At 41.3% G+C, this 18,676-nt stretch overlaps 1 protein-coding gene across 8 annotated transcripts in view; it reads right to left on the bottom strand.

Moving 5' to 3' along the window:
* Nucleotides 1–1,165: 1,165 nt before the first annotated feature.
* LOC135097600 (uncharacterized) overlaps nucleotides 1,166–18,676 on the bottom strand; it is a 32,617-nt gene continuing 15,106 nt past the window's right edge. For 5 of the 8 annotated variants that reach the window (XM_063999528.1, XM_063999526.1, XM_063999529.1 and 2 more), the window contains 9 exons: nucleotides 17,880–18,270; nucleotides 10,123–10,232; nucleotides 9,823–9,971; nucleotides 9,293–9,490; nucleotides 8,451–8,699; nucleotides 7,583–7,743; nucleotides 7,073–7,330; nucleotides 2,510–2,639; nucleotides 1,167–1,269 (listed from right to left, as the gene is read on the bottom strand). In XM_063999528.1, the coding sequence (XP_063855598.1) occupies nucleotides 7,327–7,330; nucleotides 7,583–7,743; nucleotides 8,451–8,699; nucleotides 9,293–9,490; nucleotides 9,823–9,936 (726 nt within the window). In that variant the 5' untranslated portion in view covers nucleotides 9,937–9,971; nucleotides 10,123–10,232; nucleotides 17,880–18,270 and the 3' untranslated portion in view covers nucleotides 1,167–1,269; nucleotides 2,510–2,639; nucleotides 7,073–7,326. Of the gene's footprint in view, nucleotides 1,270–2,509; nucleotides 2,640–7,072; nucleotides 7,331–7,582; nucleotides 7,744–8,450; nucleotides 8,700–9,292; nucleotides 9,491–9,822; nucleotides 9,972–10,122; nucleotides 10,233–17,879; nucleotides 18,271–18,471; nucleotides 18,671–18,676 lie in introns of those variants that run through there. The other 3 variants (XM_063999532.1, XM_063999525.1, XM_063999530.1) reach the window with 3 other exon arrangements.

Below are 18,676 nucleotides of genomic sequence, written 5' to 3'. Positions count from 1 at the left end.
GCACACAGAGACAGGTCTCTGACACGGAAGCAGTAGTCATTCCAAGGAAAATCAGCAAAATACCTCCTCAGGTCCCTGTAGCTAGCTGAGACAAAATGCTAGAGGCACTTCTACTTATGGGGATGCTGAGGAGGGATTGGAGTGATAGGACAAGATACAGATATGAGATTGTGATTGGAGGAGCCCAACAGAGAAGAGAGGGTGACAGCATAATCAGAAGGTTTAGAGATTAGGAAAAGGTTAATAATGTTGGGCGTATCTCCAAAACAGTTAGGATTATGAGTAGAATGTTGCACCAATTGCTCTAGGTCCTGGAGGATACCAAAGTTGAAGGTTAGTTCACCAGGATGGTCAGTGAAGGGAGATGAAAAGGAAAGCCAAAGCTGGTGGTGAACATTGAAATCTCCAAGAATGGAGACCTCCACAAAAGGGAAGAGTCAGAATGTGCTCCACTTTGGAAAGTAGTCAAAGAATTTCTTATAATCAGAGGAGTTAAGTGAGAGCTATACAGCACAAATACATTTAGTTTGAGAGTGACTCTGTAGTCGTAGCCAGATGGTGGAAAACTTGGAAGATTCAAGAGCATGGGCAAGAGAGCAGGTTAAGTTGTTGCACACATAAATGCAACATCCAGCTTTGGATTGAGAAAATGAGGATAGAGAAAGTAGGAGAGAACAGAAATGGGGCTAATGTCAGTTACCTTAGACACCTGTGTTTCAGTGAGGAAAAGAAAATGAGGTTTAGTAGAGGAGAGATGGTGTTTTACAGACTGAAAATTAAATCCAAGACTGCGAATGTTGCAGGAGTTAATGAAGAAAAAGTTGAGGGAGGTGTCAAGACACTTATGGTCGATACCAGAAGAGCAGTCTGATCTGGGGACATTTGTGGTCCCCTCCCCCGATGGTGACTCTGAGGCTGGTGTAGGAGTCGCCATGACAATTGAGTGAAGAGTGTGTGTGTGTAATTAGGTGCTTGTAGTTTTGTATGAAGGAAGAAAGTTGTTTTTAGAGGGCAGGCTGTGACTGCTCCCTTGTGTTGTGAGACACTAAGGGAAACATTCAGTGAGGTCACAGCTGCATTTAATGATAAGTTCACAGCACCCCATCATCCAGTGCTTTAGACCTCACTGGGAGTAATTATCATTTTGGCAGGTGCCTGCTGCCTCACTCCTTGTAACATTCTCTTCTGTTTCTTACTTGGCATACCTCTGGATAACCTCAAAGTGTCCCTCAGCAGTCTTTGCCAGCAGTTTGCCCACAAATGTCTGGCCTGAGGAGGAGAGAGAAGAGGCTCAGGAAAAAAAATACAGTACAGATGCAATTTCTCTCAACTTCTGTGCTTTCTTATGGAAGGATAACAGAGAAGGTATGATTTTACTCCATTCATCTATCTACTTATCTATATACCAGGCCACCAATCCCAGACAAAGCACCACTCACTCACACACACATCACTCACACTCTTAGGCCCATTGGTCTCTGGTGGGAAGGAACAGTGTTGTGGACCTCCCTACAGCACCCTAGTAACTGTACTTACAAGACTCTGCTATGGTTATGGTCTTCACAGAAGATAGTAACACAATTCCTCTCATAAATTTTATGAGTCGTGTGGATGGTCTGGCACCAGCGTGGCAGTACATACATGCCCTGGCCTCACCTTAGGCCAACTAAGTACTGACTCATTATCCAGTAATTACTATCCCACTCCCTCCCCTCCCACCACTTAGGGGTAACATGCCACACATCTGAAAAAAAGTCTCCAAAAATCATGCACACACAAAAAAAAACAGATACAGTATATGAAAAACAGCAAAACATAAGGAGTACCACAAGGTGTAATCTAAAGCCTGAGTGGTAAACAAGCTATGTCTCAAACACACAGCTCAAACTTTGGCAGATTATTGCCAAAGTGCTGGATGATTTTTTCAGTGTGCACAGACCAATGTTGCTTTTTGCACACATTTTCATTAAAAAAAAGTTAATTACAGTCCCTTAATTAACTTAGTAATTTCACCTTGAAAGCCTCACCATCAAACATTAAGCCAGAATTTTTGTAAACAAACTGAATGAATGTATCATGATAACAGAAATAATATTGTTTTATTACTTCATGCATGTATGCAAAAAAATAAACTTGACTCGATTATTCCTGTCTACCCCACCTTTAAAGTCTTGCCATCCAAGCACTGGGCCAGAGTCCTTGTCAACAAACTGAATGCCTCTTGATAACAGAATTAATATTGTTTTATTACGCTATCCAAAAAAAATTTAACTTGATTTTGTCATCTCCTCACCTTCAATGACTTGCCATCAAACTACAATCCAGAATCTTTGTCAACAAACTGAACAATAACAGAAATTATATTGTTTTATTACTCTAAAAAAAAAAAAAAAAAAAAATCATTCCTGTCTGTCTCCTCACTTCCTCACATCATGTTAACAAAGATTATATCATTTTATTACTCTTTATATGCAACATTTAAGTCAATCATGCCTGTCTGTCTCCTCACCTTGAAAGCCAGGCCATTAAGCACCAAGCCAGAGCCCTTGTCAACAAAGTGAACAGTGATGGCGGTGGGCTGTCTGGCCTGCACTATGCTGGGCTGCTGCAGGACCATTGCTGCACTCGTCTGTGTCAAGCTGAGGGGAGGCCAAAAGAAGACCAACTATTACATCACTTATGCACTGAGGGGAGACCAAAAGAAGACCAGTTATTAGATTACTTATGTGCTGAGGAGAGACCAAAAGAAGACCAACTATTAGATCACTTATGTGACTCCAATAGTAATTGTATCTTGGTAAAGCTGAGATCCTTTTCTCTCCTTTTTTGGCACGTCAGACTTGTATTTCCCTCAGTATCCTGTCAGGCTAATCCCTAGAGACACCATTAATGTACCCTGATTAAGTTAAATTTAAAAGAGATAGGAAGGAATTGGTTTTTAAATAGTGGTGGATGAATGGAATGGACTCAGAGAGAGAGAGAGAGAGAGAGAGAGAGAGAGAGAGAGAGAGAGAGAGAGAGAGAGAGAGAGAGAGAGAGAGAGAGAGAGAGAGAGAGAGAGAGAGGAGAGAGAGAGAGAGAGATGAGAAGAGAGAGAGAGGAGAGAGAGAGAGAGAGAGAGAGAGAGAGAGAGAGAGGAGAGAGAGAGAGAGGAGAGAAATTATTGGTGCATCTTTGAGTCCTTTCATGGGAACCCAAAAGGCCTGAAGGTTTACTAAACACACACACACACACACACACACACACCCACACACACACACACACACACACACACACACACACACACACCCACACGCTAAAAATCCAGCCCTCTACGTCGCTGAGAGCTGCCCTAGTAGAAATACAGAGTCTGAGAGTTCACACTGGCTCTACTTGTTGCTGTCCCATCTCCAAAAGTGTTTTGCAGGAAGCAGTTAAATTGTTATAATGAGCAGTGAAGAGGGGACTTCTTCGGTCCCCACTATCATGTTTACCCCAACGGGGATCGTCCTGAAGAGGTAGACAGAGAGACTTCTCAGGATTTGGGAAAGAGAACTGAAGGGTCGGGAAAGCAATGATGAGAAGGAAAATTATCACAGTGGAAACTGAAATGAAGGAAATGAAGGATAGACTTGAGAAGATGGAAAAGATGGTTGAGACTTTGATCACCAAGAAGGGGGGTGTGGAAAGGTGCATACGACGATCTACATAAAAAAACAAACGTTATATGAAAAAAAAGCAATGGAATATGAAGGGAAAGTGGAAGAGTTAAACGTAAAACAAGAAAATTGGAAGAAAGAACAAGAGGAAGAAAAGACTGATTTTAGGGAAATTGTGGAGGAACAAACAAAGGCAAAACAACACAAAGCTAACAGAAAAAGTTGTTCAAGTTATAAAACAGAAAGAAAACTTGGTGAGAGAAACTGAGGATAAGAAAAAAAACTTGTGGTATTCGGTCTGAAGGAAGAGTATACACCTCAGTGGACTGAAAGAGAAAAGAAGGAAAAGATATGTGTGGAAAAATTAGTGGGGACATTACAAGAAGAAAAAGAGCTCACTGGAGAGATCGAAGAAATTAAAAGAGGAGAAACCGGACATCATGGGAATTGTTGAAATTAAATTGGCAAGTGAAGGGATATATCAAATATTGGTGAAGGAAAATATAACCTCTGGATGAGAAATAGAAAAAAATAAACAGGGAGGAGGTGTGATGCTTCTAATTAGGAAGGATTTATTAGTGGAATCTGTCACATATGGGGTGGAGGAGGCAGAAGTATTGAAAATAAACTTAAGACAGAATACTGTAAGATACTGTAACATTGTGGTGACTTATGTTCTCCCCTATTCCAACTCTTGGAGAGAGGATGAATAAAACAAAATGCTTGAGGACACAAGGACACATTTGGCAGAGTTATTTGAGGAAAATGATGATATACTCCTGATGGGGGACTTTAACTGTAAAGAGATATCTAGGGAGAAGGCAGTGAGCCATCATGGGGGGAACAAGCTACTAGACCTGGCTATTGAAAATTTCCTGACACAATGGGTTACAGATGACACAAGATTTAGATGAAATGAAGCACCTTCAAGGCTCAATCTAATTTCCACCAAGAAACAAGAAATAGTAGAAGACCTTAAATACATAAACCCAATAGGAAAAAGTGATCATGTGCTGATTCAGTTCACAGCTACGGATAATAACCTCAGTATAAGAAAAGAGGACCACAGAAGAGAATGGCTAAACTACAGCAAGACTAACTTTGGACAACTTAGGAAGTATTTCAGTGAAGTGAATTGGAACATGGTTATTCAAAAGGAGGACATAGAGGAAAAGTGGACAGCTTTCCTGGACATTTATAATAAGGGAGTAGAGAAATGGGTACCCAAAAGATCAACAGAGAACCTTTTCAAAAAGGATTGGTACAACAGGAGATGTGCAACAGCTAGATTGGAGAGAGAAAAAGCATGGAACAAGTGGAAGAAAAACAGGAGACTGGACCTATGGAACAATTATATAAGGAAGAGGAACGAATTTCTTAAAACTCGCAGAGATGAGCAGAAAAATTTTGAAAAGAATGTTGTGGAGAAATGTAAAGACCAACCAAAATTATTTTATAAATTCATTAATGGAAAATTAAAGAGTAAAGATGAAATAAGCACAGTAGAAGCTGGAGAAGAGATAGTGGATAACCCAGAAGAGGTAGCTGAAGTGTTTAACAGATACTTCCACTCTGTGTCTACTAAGGAAAATGATTTCAGAGATGAGAGGACAGCATTAGAAAAAGGGACCGACCTAAAGGAGATTAAAACATCAGTAGATGAAGTAAAGAATATGTTGGAAGACCTGGATGTAAGGAAAGCAATGGGTCCTGATGGTGTCTCCAGTTGGATTTTAAAAGAGCATAGCTCACAATTAGTCTCAGTGTTGCACAATATAATTAGCACCACCCTGGTAAAAGGTAGAGTACCCATAGATTGGAAATGGGCAGATATTACCCCAATCCACAAGACTGGAAGTAAAGAAGATCCATTAAATTATAGACCTGTATCACTCACAAGTGTGGTGGCAAAGATTTGTGAAAAGATTATCAAGAACAGATGGGTGAAATACCTAGAGGACAACAAGGTGATAACAGAGAAACAGTTTGGTTTCAGAAAAGGGAGATCTTATGTCACAAATTTTATATATTTCTACTCAAGAGTAATAGATATAGTGCCAGAGAGAGATGGATGGGCCAACTGCATATACTTAGATCTGAGAAAAGCATTCAATAAAGTTCCACACAGAAGACTAATATGGAAATTGGAAACAACTGGAGGACTCAGTGGATCACTGTTAAAGTGGATGACTGACTTTTTGACAAACAGAGAAATGAGGACAGTAATTAAAGGCAGCAGGTCGAACTGGAGAACAGTAACGAGTGGCTATTTTGTTCACAGTTTATGTAAACGATGTGACAGAAGGTGTAGAAAGTTACATGAACATTTTCACTCATGATGCTAAGATTATGAGGAAAGTAACAAATGAAGAGGATTGCAATGCTTTAAATCAGGACTTAATTAAGATTAATGAAGGATTAATGAGGTGGAACATGGAGTTTAATGCTAAAAAATGTAGTGTGATGAGGTTTGGAAAAAGTGTGAAAAGACCAGTTGGCAACTATTACTTAGGGAATGAGGAAATCTCTATAAGATCAGAAGAAAAAGACCTAGGAGTAATTATTACTGATAATTTATCATTTTGGAAGCACATAAACAAAAATTATAGGAGAAACATATAAACTGCTGAAAAACATCAAGATAGCATTCTCCTATATTGATGAAGATATGATAAAAAACTAATAACAACGATGATACGTCCGAGATTGGAGTACACAGCATCAGTGTGGTCGAAGTTTGAAAAAGGATACAAGAAAGTTAGAAAGAATCCAGAGCTGCAACTAAAATCCTTGCAAGCTTAAGAGAGTATAGTTATGAGGAAAGGTTGAAGAGGTTGGGCCTGACTACACTAGAAAAAAAGAGGGAAAGAGGTGATTTGATAGCTATATATATAGAATACTGGAAAGAATGGAAAAGTCGGACAGAGAAGACCTCTTGATACCAGATACTAGAGACACAAGAGGACATGGAAGGAGACTGAATAGGAGTGTTTGCAGAAGAGACATCAAGAAACATAGCTTCCCACACAGAAGTATAACAGTGTGGAATGAACTTAAGGATGAGACTGTATGTGCAAAGACAATTCATAAATTTAAAGAAAATCTAGATAAAAGTCGATATGGAGACGGGACGGCACAAGCCTAGTGTGGATCTTGTCCTGTATTTCACAACTAGGTAAATACAACTAGGTAAACACACACACACACACACACACACACACACACACACACACACACACACACACACACACACACACAAGAACTGAATGAATACAGAGATGGGATAAGGAATGTAGCCCAGCCCCTGTTTATCACAAGTAGAAAAACAAAGGTGAGAGAGGCAAGAAATGTACATAAACTGATGGATGAATAAAGGAGGAGACAGAACCAGAGGTGTGTAGCTTAGTCCCTGTATACTACAACTACACACACACCTCTGTATCCAGCACAGTAAAGGACAGCTGCATTTCAAACACTGTGTACTGCACCACACTGCTGGACACACCACTCAGCACCAATGCACTGGATGGCTTGGCATACTCAGTCACTGCCAGGCTTTCCTTGATCTTCTCTGCCACCTCCTTCTCCTGCTGCTTGTAGAACAGCTTGGCATCCAGAATGACAACACTGCCTTCCTCCTCTGTGGCCTTTGGAGGGGCTTCCTTGGGTGGTGGCTCGATGGGGTCACTCACCTGAGGAAGAGAGGTGGGTATTGGAGGAACACACTACCTCTGTTAATGGTTCAGCTGATGACAAAGTGCAGGAGGACATGATTCAAGGCAGTAAAGGGGCAGAGAACAGTGTTATTTTACCAAAAGGAGTTACAGGAGTGAGAGATGACTTAAGGCAGTAAAGAGACAGAGTAGTGTTTGCCTTAAGAGGAAGCATTGGAGGAAGAGACAACATAAGATCACAAAGGAACAAAGAGCAGAGGTTCACTTTACCAAGAGAGAGAGGCACAGTTGCTGCATGATCCATCCTGGAATCTATTGACGGCCTTCTCCAGACTCTGCACCAGCTTCTTGTAGGGAATCACCTCCCCACCAATTGCTCCCTCCTCCTCCTCACCATTCAGGCTTGTAGTGTGAGTGCTGGCCACTTCAGCCTAAGTAAATTTAAGTTGTATTCTTAAACATTTTGTTCTCTTTAGTAATTATTTTCAGATATAATGAATAGTAAGAATCTCATAGGCAACTTTCCCATTCATTTGGCACAGTCCTTGTTAAACTACCACTATCTATCTATCTATATACCAGGCTGGCAATCTCACACAGGATGGCCCACACAAAGCATCACACACTCCTGCACACATCACTCACACTCTTAGCTCCGTTGGCTCCTAGTGTAATGGGACAGTCTTGTGGACCACCCTGCTACATCCCAAGAGCTTAGGCACACCACAGCTGTCCACATACTTCCACAGCAAAGCCTCACAGCATAAACTGGTTTAATCCTGCCCTTTCATGGTGAGATCATTCCCTATCACAAGTGTCATAAAAATTACCTTGAAAACTCAGATAAATTCCATTAGATCTCCAATTAGTTGAAACTCCCAAACATTTGAGAATAAGTCTTGCATGTTGAGCTCCTACTAGTAAGGGAGACCAGGCAGCCCAGACAGCCACACCAAACACAGCCACACCCAACAGCCACAAACAACATGGTCACACATAACACACAGACCAACACTGCCATGCACAACACACAGATCCAACAAAGCCAGACTCAACACAGCCACACTGAACACAGCTGCACCCACCACAGTCAGACTCAACACAGACCAGACCCAACATGCATCCTCACTGTGCCCACCTCCAGCCTTCCCTGCTGTCTCTTGGAGAGCTCCTGCATAACACTGATGACCCTGATGTTGTTTGGGGATACCTCAAACAGGCTGGCCAGATTCAACACCAAGTTCTGCTCATAAAATTCATCTTCCTTCACCATGAGGCCACTGGTGAGGGTGATCATGGGTGTGGTCTTGATGTCAAGGATGTGGCCTTCGCACAGCACCACATGGACCAGCTTAGCACTGCGCTGGAAGAAGCTGGTCCTCATTGCCTGTAGGGGAGGGTCTGGGTGAGCTGGAGAGGTGGCGACAGAGACAGGCATGGCATAATAGTGTTTCCCTTGCCTAAAACTATCAGGGAGAGCTATGACAAAACTGACAGGGAGAGACATGACAAGACTGACAGGGAGGCCTGACAAAACTGACATGGAGAGACATGACAAGACTGAGAGGGAGGCCTGACAAAACTGACATGGAGAGACATGACAAGACTGAGAGGGAGGCATGACAAAACTGACAGGGAGGCACAACAAAACTGACATGGGGACATGACAAAATTGAGAAAGGCATAACAAAACTGACAGTGAGAGGCATGACAAAACTAAACAGATAGGGAGGCATGACAAAACTGACAGGGAGAGGCAAGGCTGAGTGGTTGTTCTGTTACCAGCAGGAAGAGACAAGGCAGAGCAGTTGGTCCTTTGCCCCAAACTGACAGGGCAAAGTACAGAGCTCCAGTGCCTCAAACAACACAAAACAACACACAGCCATTCCTTATATTCCCTACACAACACAACACACAGTCATTCCTTACATTCCAAACACAACACGACACAACACAACACAGCACACAGCCATCCCTTACATTGTCCAACATGGGAAGGAAAGCCTGAGGATGGGTGGGGTTCTCAGGCAACAGCTTGTAGCCGGCTGCAGAGGTGTTGAGGTTGGCTGGGGGAACAAAGACACCATCCACATAGGTGTCATAACGCTGAGGCTTTGGGAAGATGAGCAGGACAACGGCCTCAGAGGATGGACTGTGTGGCAGGTGCAGACGCAGCACCTGAAGATGTGATGTGAGTGGAGGGTCAGTGTGGTGAGGTTAGGTTAGAGATGCAGCTCCTGAAATAATAATTGATTGGGTTAAGTTAGATTAGGTTGGCTTAATGTTGGGTGAGATTGTGCTAGGTTGTGAGGTTAGGCTGGGTTAAATGATGTTAGGTTATGCATCAAAAAGATTGGTGTAAATTGGCTGCTGTTTATCTCCAATTACTATTATTATTATACCACTGAAAATTACTACAACTACTATTACCATAGCTACAATCACTGTCTACTATTACTACTACCACCATTACAACCACTACAACACCATTACAAGCACCACAGCAGTACCTGAAGGGGTGTGCTGGTCATGGCCATCTCATATGTCATCCCTGTTGCCACAACGGAGAAGAAGGTTGAGATTTGCTCCTGATACATGTAGCCAGCACACCAGCCTCTGTCCATCTGTCCATTGAGGAGGTCCACGTACCCACTAGGGCCTGGAGGAGGAGGAGGAGGCGGAGGCATTAGTAACACTCACAAAAAATCCCATGTGGAATTGACAATCTGGTAAATAGATTTATAAGGACAAGATAAAAAAAAAAAGTGGTTTGTGTTGGCAATGAGGGTGATGGGGGAGAGGCGCCGCACCTCAGCGTCTGTGTCCATGCTCTCAATGATCATGAGGCGGTGATGCAGTGAGAGGCACTTCCATGCCTGCCATGATGGAACCACAACACAGGAAGCATCATGGACAATGCCTGTGGGATAAGACAAAAGGAGAGTACGAGGAGTGGTAAGGGATCTCAAACAACAACAGGTCTTTAATTTTTTAACTGCCTGATTTGGGTGCAGTGTGTGTGTGTGTGTGTGTGTGTGTGTGTGTGTGTGTGTGTGTGTGTGTGTGTGTGTGTGTGTGTGTGTGTAAGTGTGTGTTGCAGAGCTGTGTGTATATCTGACACACACACACACACACACACACACACACAAACACACAAAGTTTGCAATGTAGGTACAAGCAGAAGAGGTAATTAGTGGGTCTTGGAGGTTGTCTGGAGATGAAGAATATAAAAATGTATGGATAAACAGGGATATGGATGAGATTGAAAGGTTGAAGCAAAAGGAGCTGATAGATGAGGCTAAACAAAAAGATAAGTTTTTCTGAAGAGTAAGAGACATGAGAATAAAGAAATGGTACATCAAACAGTATGTTATACTAATGTAAATGGATTAATGTCAACAAAGATGGAATTAAATGAGTTATTAAACAGAACCTCACCAGATGTTGCTGTATTATGTGAGACAAAATGGAAAAATGAATGGGGAACTCCTGACACTGGTAAATATGATTTATGGGTGAAAAACAGAAGTGACAAGGGAGGAGGGGGGAGTGATCATTCTGAAGTGTGTTGAAGTGGAGAGGGTAATAAAAAGTGAAGACAAGTCTGAAATTCTACAAGTGATGATTAGAAGTGGAAAAGAAAGGATAATGAATTATGTATGAGTGTATGTGCCACCTGTGACCAATGCTTGGCAAAAAGAAGAGCACGAAGAGACGTTGGTAGATGTGTTAAAAGGTCTTGAAAAGATAGTGATGGAAAGTAGTGATATAGTTATTGTTGGTGATTTTAGTTGTAAGGAGATAAAGTGGGAAACACTGACAACTACTAGAAGTGAGACCTCATGGAGTAATAGACTGTTAACCTGAACAGTGGAAAACTTGATGACTCAGTGGGTAGACTGTGATATAAGATTTAGTGGAAGAGATAAACCATCAAGACTTGATTTAGTGTTTACCAAGGACATGGAAATTATTGAAACAATACACTATGATAGCCCTCTAGGTAAAAGTGATCACATGTTGATGGAATTTAATTTGAAAAATGAAAATGTAATTAATCACTGATGAAAATTATAAGGTAAGAAGATTTAAATATAGTAAAGATGATTTTGAAAAATTAAGAAAGTAGTTTGTTGCCATGGGCTGGAAAGACTTTGAAGATGTAGATGTTCCAGAAAATGAGATGAATTTATAAGGAAATATAATTCTGCTGTGGAGAAATTTGTACCTAAAGGAGGAGTGAGATGTAGAAAGGGTAAAGAATGGTTCAATACATAATGCAAAGAAACTACAAATTGTAAATCAAATGCTTGGAATAGATGGAAGAAGAGGAAAACTGAGAGCATATGGGAGGAATATACTGATGCTAGAAACAAGTACATTGAGATAATAAGAATGGAGAAAAGAAACTACAAAAGAGATATAATAGATAAGTGTATAAATGAACCCAAACAGGACATGGTGGATGTTATGTACAATAGTTTCAGATTGTTATTTACTGTGGAAGGGGAGTTTGATGCTGGAAGGGATAAGTTGGTGAGATATATACTGAGTGCAGTCCCAGTCAGTTATGAGGAAATATTAAAGATGATGGAAAAACTTGAAGTAATTAAAGCATCTGATCCAGATGGAGTACCAAACAAGATATTGAAGACCAGTGTCCTTGAATAGTGTTTTTTTTTTTTTTTATGTAGGAGGGACACTGGCCAAGGGCAACGAAAATCCAATAAAAAAAAAAAGCCCACCGAGATGCCAGTCCCAGAAAAGTAAAAAAATTGAAGGATAAGTGTCTTGAAACCTCCCTCTTGAAGGAATTCAATTCATAGGAAGGTGGAAATACAGAAGCAGACAGGGAGTTCCAGAGTTTACCAAAGAAAGGGATCAATAATTGAGTATAATGGTTAACTCTTGCATTAGAGAGGTGGACAGAATAGGGGTGAGAGAAAGAAGAGTCTTGTGCAGCAAGGCTGTGGAAGGAGGGGAAGCATGCAGTTAGCAAGATCAGAAGAGCAGTTAGCATGAAAATAGCGGTAGAAGACAGCTAGAGATGCAACATTGCGGCGATGAGAAAGGCTGAAGACAGTCAGTTAGAGGAGAGGAGTTGATGAGACGAAAACTTTTTTATTCCACCCTGTCTAGAAGAGCGGCATGAGTGGAACCTCCCCAGACATGTGAAGCATACTCCATACATGGACGGATAAGGCCCTTGTACAGAGTTAGCAGCTGGGGGATGAGAAAACTGGCAGAGACATCTCAGAACACCTAACTTCATAGAAGCTGTTTTAGCTAGAGATGAGATGTGAAGTTTCCAGTTCAGATTATAAGTAAAGGACAGACCGAGGATGTTCAGTGTAGAAGAGGGGGACAGATGAGTGTCACTAAAGAAGAGGAGATAGCTGTCTGGAAGGTAGTGTTGAGTTGATAGATGGAGGAATTGAGTTTTTGAGGCATTGAACAATACCAAGTTTGCTCTGCCCCAATCAGAAATTTTAGAAAGATCACAAGTCAGGCATTCTGTGGCTTCCCTGATTGAAATGTTTACCTCCTGAAGGGTTGGACGTCTATAAAAAGACATGGAAAAGTGCAGGATGGTATCATCAGCGTAGGAGTGGACAGGGTAGGAAATTTGGTTTGCAAGGTCATTGATGAATAACAAGAAGAGAGTGGGTGACAGGACAGAACCCTGAGGAACACCACTGTTAATAGATTTAGGAGAAGAACAGTGACCGTCTACCACAGCAGCAATAGAACGGTCAGAAAGGAAACTTGAGAGAAAGATAGAAGCCATAGGGGGGTAATTTGGAAATCAAGACTTTGTGCCAGACTCTATCAGGAGCTTTTGATATGTCCAAGGCAACAGCAAAAGTTTCACCAAAATCTCTAAAAGAGGATGACCAAGACTCAGTAAGGAAAGCCAGAGGATCACCAGTAGAGCGGCTTTGACGGAACCCATACTGGCAATCAGATAGAAGTTTGTGAAGTGACAGATGTTTAAGTATCTTCCTGTTGAGGATAGATTAAAAAACTTTAGATAGGCAGGAAATTAAAGCAATAGGACAGTAGTTTGAGGGAGAACGGTCACCCTTTTTAGGAACAGGCTGAATGTAGGCAAACTTTCAGCAAGAAGGAAAGGTAGATGTTGACAGACAGTGCTGAAAGAGTTTGACTGGGCAAGGTGCAAGCACGGAGGCACAGTTTCAGAGAACAATAGGAGGGATCCCATCAGGTCCATAAGCCTTTCGAGGGTTTAGGCCAGCAAGGGCATGGAAAACATCATTGCGAAGAATTTTAATAGGTAGCATGAAGTAGTTAGAGGGTGGAGGAGAGGGAGGAACAAGCCCAGAATCGTTCAAGGTAGAGTTTTTAGCAAAGGTTTGAGCAAAGAGTTCAGCTTTAGAAATAGATGTGATGGTAGTGGTGCTATCTGGTTGAAATAAAGGAGGGAAAGAAGAAGAAGAAGCAAAGTTATTGAAGATATTTTTGGCTAGATGCCAGGAGATATTTTTGGCTAGATGTCAGAGAGTCATGAGGGTAGTTTGATCTTGAAAGATTTTGACACTTTCTATTAATGAAGGAGTTTTTGACTAGATGGAGAACAGACTTGGCATGGTTCCAGACAGAAATATAAAGTGCATGAGATTCTGGTGATGGAAGGCCTAAGTAACTTTTGTGGGCCACCTCTCTATCATGTATAGCACGAGAACAAGCTGTGTTCAACCAAGGTTTGGAAGGTTTAGTCCGAGAAAAAGAGAGAGGAATGTACGCCTCCATGCCAGACACTATCACCTCTGTTATGCATTCAGCACACAAAGACGGGTCTCTGACACAGAAGCAGTAGTCATTCCAAGGAGAATCAGCAAAATACCTCCTCAGGTCCCCCCAACTAGCAGAGGCAAAATGCCAGAGGCACCTTTGCTTAGGGGGATCCTAAGGAGGGATTGGAGTGATAGGACAAGATACAGATATGAGACTGTGATCGGAGGAGCTCAATGGAATAGAGAGGGCGACAGCATAAATAGAAGGATTAGAGGTCAGGAAGAAGTCAAGAATGTTGGGCATATCTCCAAGATGGTCAGAAATACAAGTAGGGTGTTGCACCAATTGCTCTAGGTCGTGGAGGATAGCAAAGTTGAAGGCTAGTTCACCAGGATGGTCAGTGAAGGGAGAGGAAAGCCAAAGCTGATGGTGAACACTGAAGTCTCCAAGAATGGAGATCTCTGCAAAAAGGGAAGAGTGTCAGAATGTGCTCCACTTTGGAAATTAAGTAGTCAAAGAATTTCTTATAGTCAGAGGAGTTAGGTGAGAAATGTACAGCACAGATAAATTTAGTTTGAGAGTGACTCTGTAGTCGTAGCCAGATAGTGGAAAACTCGGAAGATTCAAGAGCATGGACATGAGAGCAGGTTAAATTGTTGTGCACATAAATGCAACATCCAGCTTTGGATTGAAAATGAGGATAGAGAAAGTAGGAGGGAACAGAAAAAGAGCTACTGTCAGTTGCCTCAGGCACCTGAATTTCAGTGAGGAAAAGAAGATGAGGTTTAGAAGAGGAGAGGTGGTGTTCTACAGATTGAAAATTAGATCTTAGATCACAAATGTTGCAGAAGTAAATGAAGAAAAAATTGAGGGGGTGTCAAGATACTTAGGGTCGTCATCAGCAGAGCAGTCCAACCAGGGGACATTTGTGGTCCCCTCCCCAGATGAAGACTCCAAAGCTGGTGTAGGAGTTGCCATGAATTTTGAAATTTTGAGTGAAGGTTGTGTGTGTTATTAGGTGCTTGTAGTTTTGTGTGGAGGAAGAGAGTTGTCTTTATAGGGCAGGCTGTGACTGCCCCCTTGTGTTGTGAGACACAAAAGGAAAAGTTCAGTGAGATCACAGCTAGGTTTAATGATAAGTTCACAGTACCCCCTGATCCAGTGCTTTAGACCTCACTGGGAGTAATTATTGTTTTAGCAGGTGTCTACTGCCTCCTCCTGAAGGAAAATTATGTGAAAGAACAATAAAGGAAAGATGGATGGAACACTTGGAAAAAGATGAAGTTTTAGTAAATTGTCAATTTGGATTTAAAAGGGGAAGATCATGCTCCATAAACTTACTGTCCTTTCATTCAAGGATAGTTAATATTGTGCAGGAGAGAGACGGATGGGTGGATGGTGTCTACTTAGACTTGCAGAAAGCAAAGTACATCCCAAAGATTGCTAAGGAAGATTAAAAAATTATGGAAAATTTGGAGGAAGACAGCTGGAGTGAATGGAGGATTATCTGGATGATAGAGAGATGAGAACTGTAATACAAGAACAGAATTCATCTTGGCTAAAAGTAACTAGTGGTGTCCCACAGGGGTCAGATTTAGGACCGATAAAGTTTGTAATATATGTGAACGACATAAATGAAGAAACAGATAGTTATATGAACTTATTTGCAGATGATGCTAAACTGATGAGAAGGATAGATAATGTAAATGATTTAAATAAGATAAATAGATGGAGTGAATCTTGGCAAATGGAATTCCATTTGAGTAAATGCAAAGTAATGGAGTTTGGTAAGAGTAAGAAAAGAATACAATATTATTATGATATGGATGGTGTGAAGTTAAAGAAGTCAAAAGAGGAAGTAGATTTGGGAGTAACAGTTACTGAAAATTTGACACATTGATAAAATTACTGGAGACAGTGAAATTGTTAAAAAGAATAAGAATGGCACTCATATTTGGAAGAAGAAATGATAAAAAGTTGTTGATTTCCATGATAAGACTAAGACTGGAATATGCAGCAGTGGTGTGGTCTCATCATACAAAGAGGAATATTATAAAATTAGAAAAAGCAAAAAGAGCAGTCACTAAGATGGTTTCAGAGTTGAGTAAATTGACCTATGAAGAGATTTAGAGATTAAGAATGTTGGAAATTCCTACCCTTGAAAATAGGAGAGAGAGAGGAGATTTAATAAACATCTATAGAATGATAAATGGTATGGAAAATGTGAAGAAAGAAAGTTTTTATAAATTTAGACACACAGAGTACAAGGGGTCACAGCAAGAAGTTGAAGAAAGTTAACTGTAGAAGAGACATTAAGAAGTATAGTTTTCCTCACTAAAATGAGAACAAATGGAATGAACTCAGTGAAGATGTTGTCAATGCCGAAACTGTCAGTGCTTTTAAAACCAAACTGATAGATACAGGGACAGGGTACTATGAGATTACTCCCCTCCCATACACCACAACTAGGTAAACACAACTAGGTAAATACACACACACACACACACACACACACACACACACACACACACACACACACACACACATGGAAGTGAGAGAGAGAGAGAGAGAGAGAGAGAGAGAGAGAGAGAGAGAGAGAGAGAGAGAGAGAGAGAGAGAGAGAGAGAGAGAGAGAGAGAGAGAGAGAGAGAGAGAGAGAGAGAGAGAGAGAGAGAGAGAGAGAGAGAGAGAGAGAGAGAGAGAGAGAGAGAGAGAGAGAGAGAGAGAGAGAGAGAGAGAGAGAGAGAGAGAGAGAGAGAGAGAGTGTGGGCTCGCTCACTCTGAGTTGCCAAACATCATTTCAAGGCATATGGGTGCAAAATACAGGCTGCCAAGATTAAAAAGAGCCTTCATATCATATGATGTAAGTCACAGTTACATGCTGTTCATCATATGATAAATGTTGCAGTTTATGGGTTAAGGACATTAACCTAACATAACCAGACCTAAACCTTAATAGAAAAAATAAAGAGTCCAAGGTGTGGTTTGCAGACCTCCTCTTCCTCATCCTCAAAGGGTACTGGTGCCATCGATTGTTCAGCACTCAACTAATTTTGGCAAAACACTGTGCAATCTTAAGAACTGTATGCCTTGCTTATGGAACTGCATGATAAAATCCAAGTATTTAAATTTGTGTGCAGTGCACTCAGTTGCCATTGTGACACTGAGTACCCTTGTGGGTAACTAGCTGACACTGTGGCTGCAACATATACACATGGTGACTGGCTGAAAATAAATGATGCATTGCCTGGAAGTAAGTGACATTTAACGACATTCTAATGTCATTAAAAGTACAGTTCTCATTTGCTGAACAAAAGAGATGCAAGAGAGCATGCATCATTACATACTGGAAACAAACATACGAACACATGCATCACACGATATCTCTCCAAGTAAACCCTGTCAGCATGGACTTACAATTTGTGACGCAGTGTACGATGGATCACGTCACTAATGTAACCGTGAGTGACCCTAAAACAACCCTCACAGCCATATTGTACAGTATGTATTCATCACCAATATCCACATAATTTAGCTGCTTCATGAGGAGCTGCTATAGCTAAGATTATTCAATGTCACTATCTCCTTTTGAAAAAGCATAATATTTTGAGCAGTAAAAAAATTTATCTCAGTCTGAAAAATTATCATGATCAATATATTTACCAAGAAGTGGCCCCAAAAAACAGGTATACACTGTCACTCTATTGCAGTGTCTTGCATTGGCTAATGATCATAGGGATCTTCCTGGGGAGGGAGTGGGAAGATGGCTAATGTGGGAAAGGAAGGGGTAAAAGAGAGGGCTGAGGCTCACCTGCGCTGATGTTGCTTGGTCAACTTCACATAAGGGTCATTTAGCTGTCTCGTCAACCAGTCCTGTGAGCTTTTACTTTTTCCTCTCAGATTTTTAGGCACAGTCTTGTAAGCAGCACATGATGTACAAGAGTAACAGCTGCCCTGTACAGTGGCAGTGTGTCTTGAAGCCATCACTCCCACTATCCTGTTGTGTTCTTGTTCTTGTTGGGGATTTGAGGGGCTGTGCAGGCTGTGGTGCCACAACCTCTAGAGGCCTGGAGGTACTGGCAGCAGGCAAGTTATCCAGTTATATTCTGGTGAGCTGCTGGAGGAAGACCCTGGTATGGTTAAGTGTCTTGAAGGCCAAGCTGGGGTCTTGGAAACCACCCAAGAGGTCTGCTAGTGATGGCCTGTGGATGTGGAGTAATAACACTGAGTGGAGAAGAGCAGTGTGGTGGGAGAGGTGGTGAGAAGGACTGGGTGGGAACTGGCTCCAGAATGCATGTTGCAAATGTTTAAAATATGTATGCAATCATTAACATTATTTTGGAAGTCTTGCAAATGATATCTATGAATGAACAAAATATTGTTTTTGATGGCATAAAACGCACCTTTTTTCTCCCCCAAAAATGTCTCAGAAAATGAGCCTGCATCTTATAAGACCAAGGTTCAGCTTTGGGACAGTGGCCAGTGGTAAGTCTGTGGCAACAGTGGCCCTTAGATCAAATCCCAAAACATCTTCACATACATAAACAAAGTGATGATCAATTCTATACCACAAAAACAACTCTTTTTTACAAGATAACAATGCATAAC

The sequence above is a fragment of the Scylla paramamosain genome, unplaced genomic scaffold (assembly GCF_035594125.1).
Source record: "Scylla paramamosain isolate STU-SP2022 unplaced genomic scaffold, ASM3559412v1 Contig26, whole genome shotgun sequence".
Classification (NCBI taxonomy): domain Eukaryota; kingdom Metazoa; phylum Arthropoda; class Malacostraca; order Decapoda; family Portunidae; genus Scylla; species Scylla paramamosain.
This window is presented reverse-complemented; position numbering and strand designations above follow the sequence as displayed.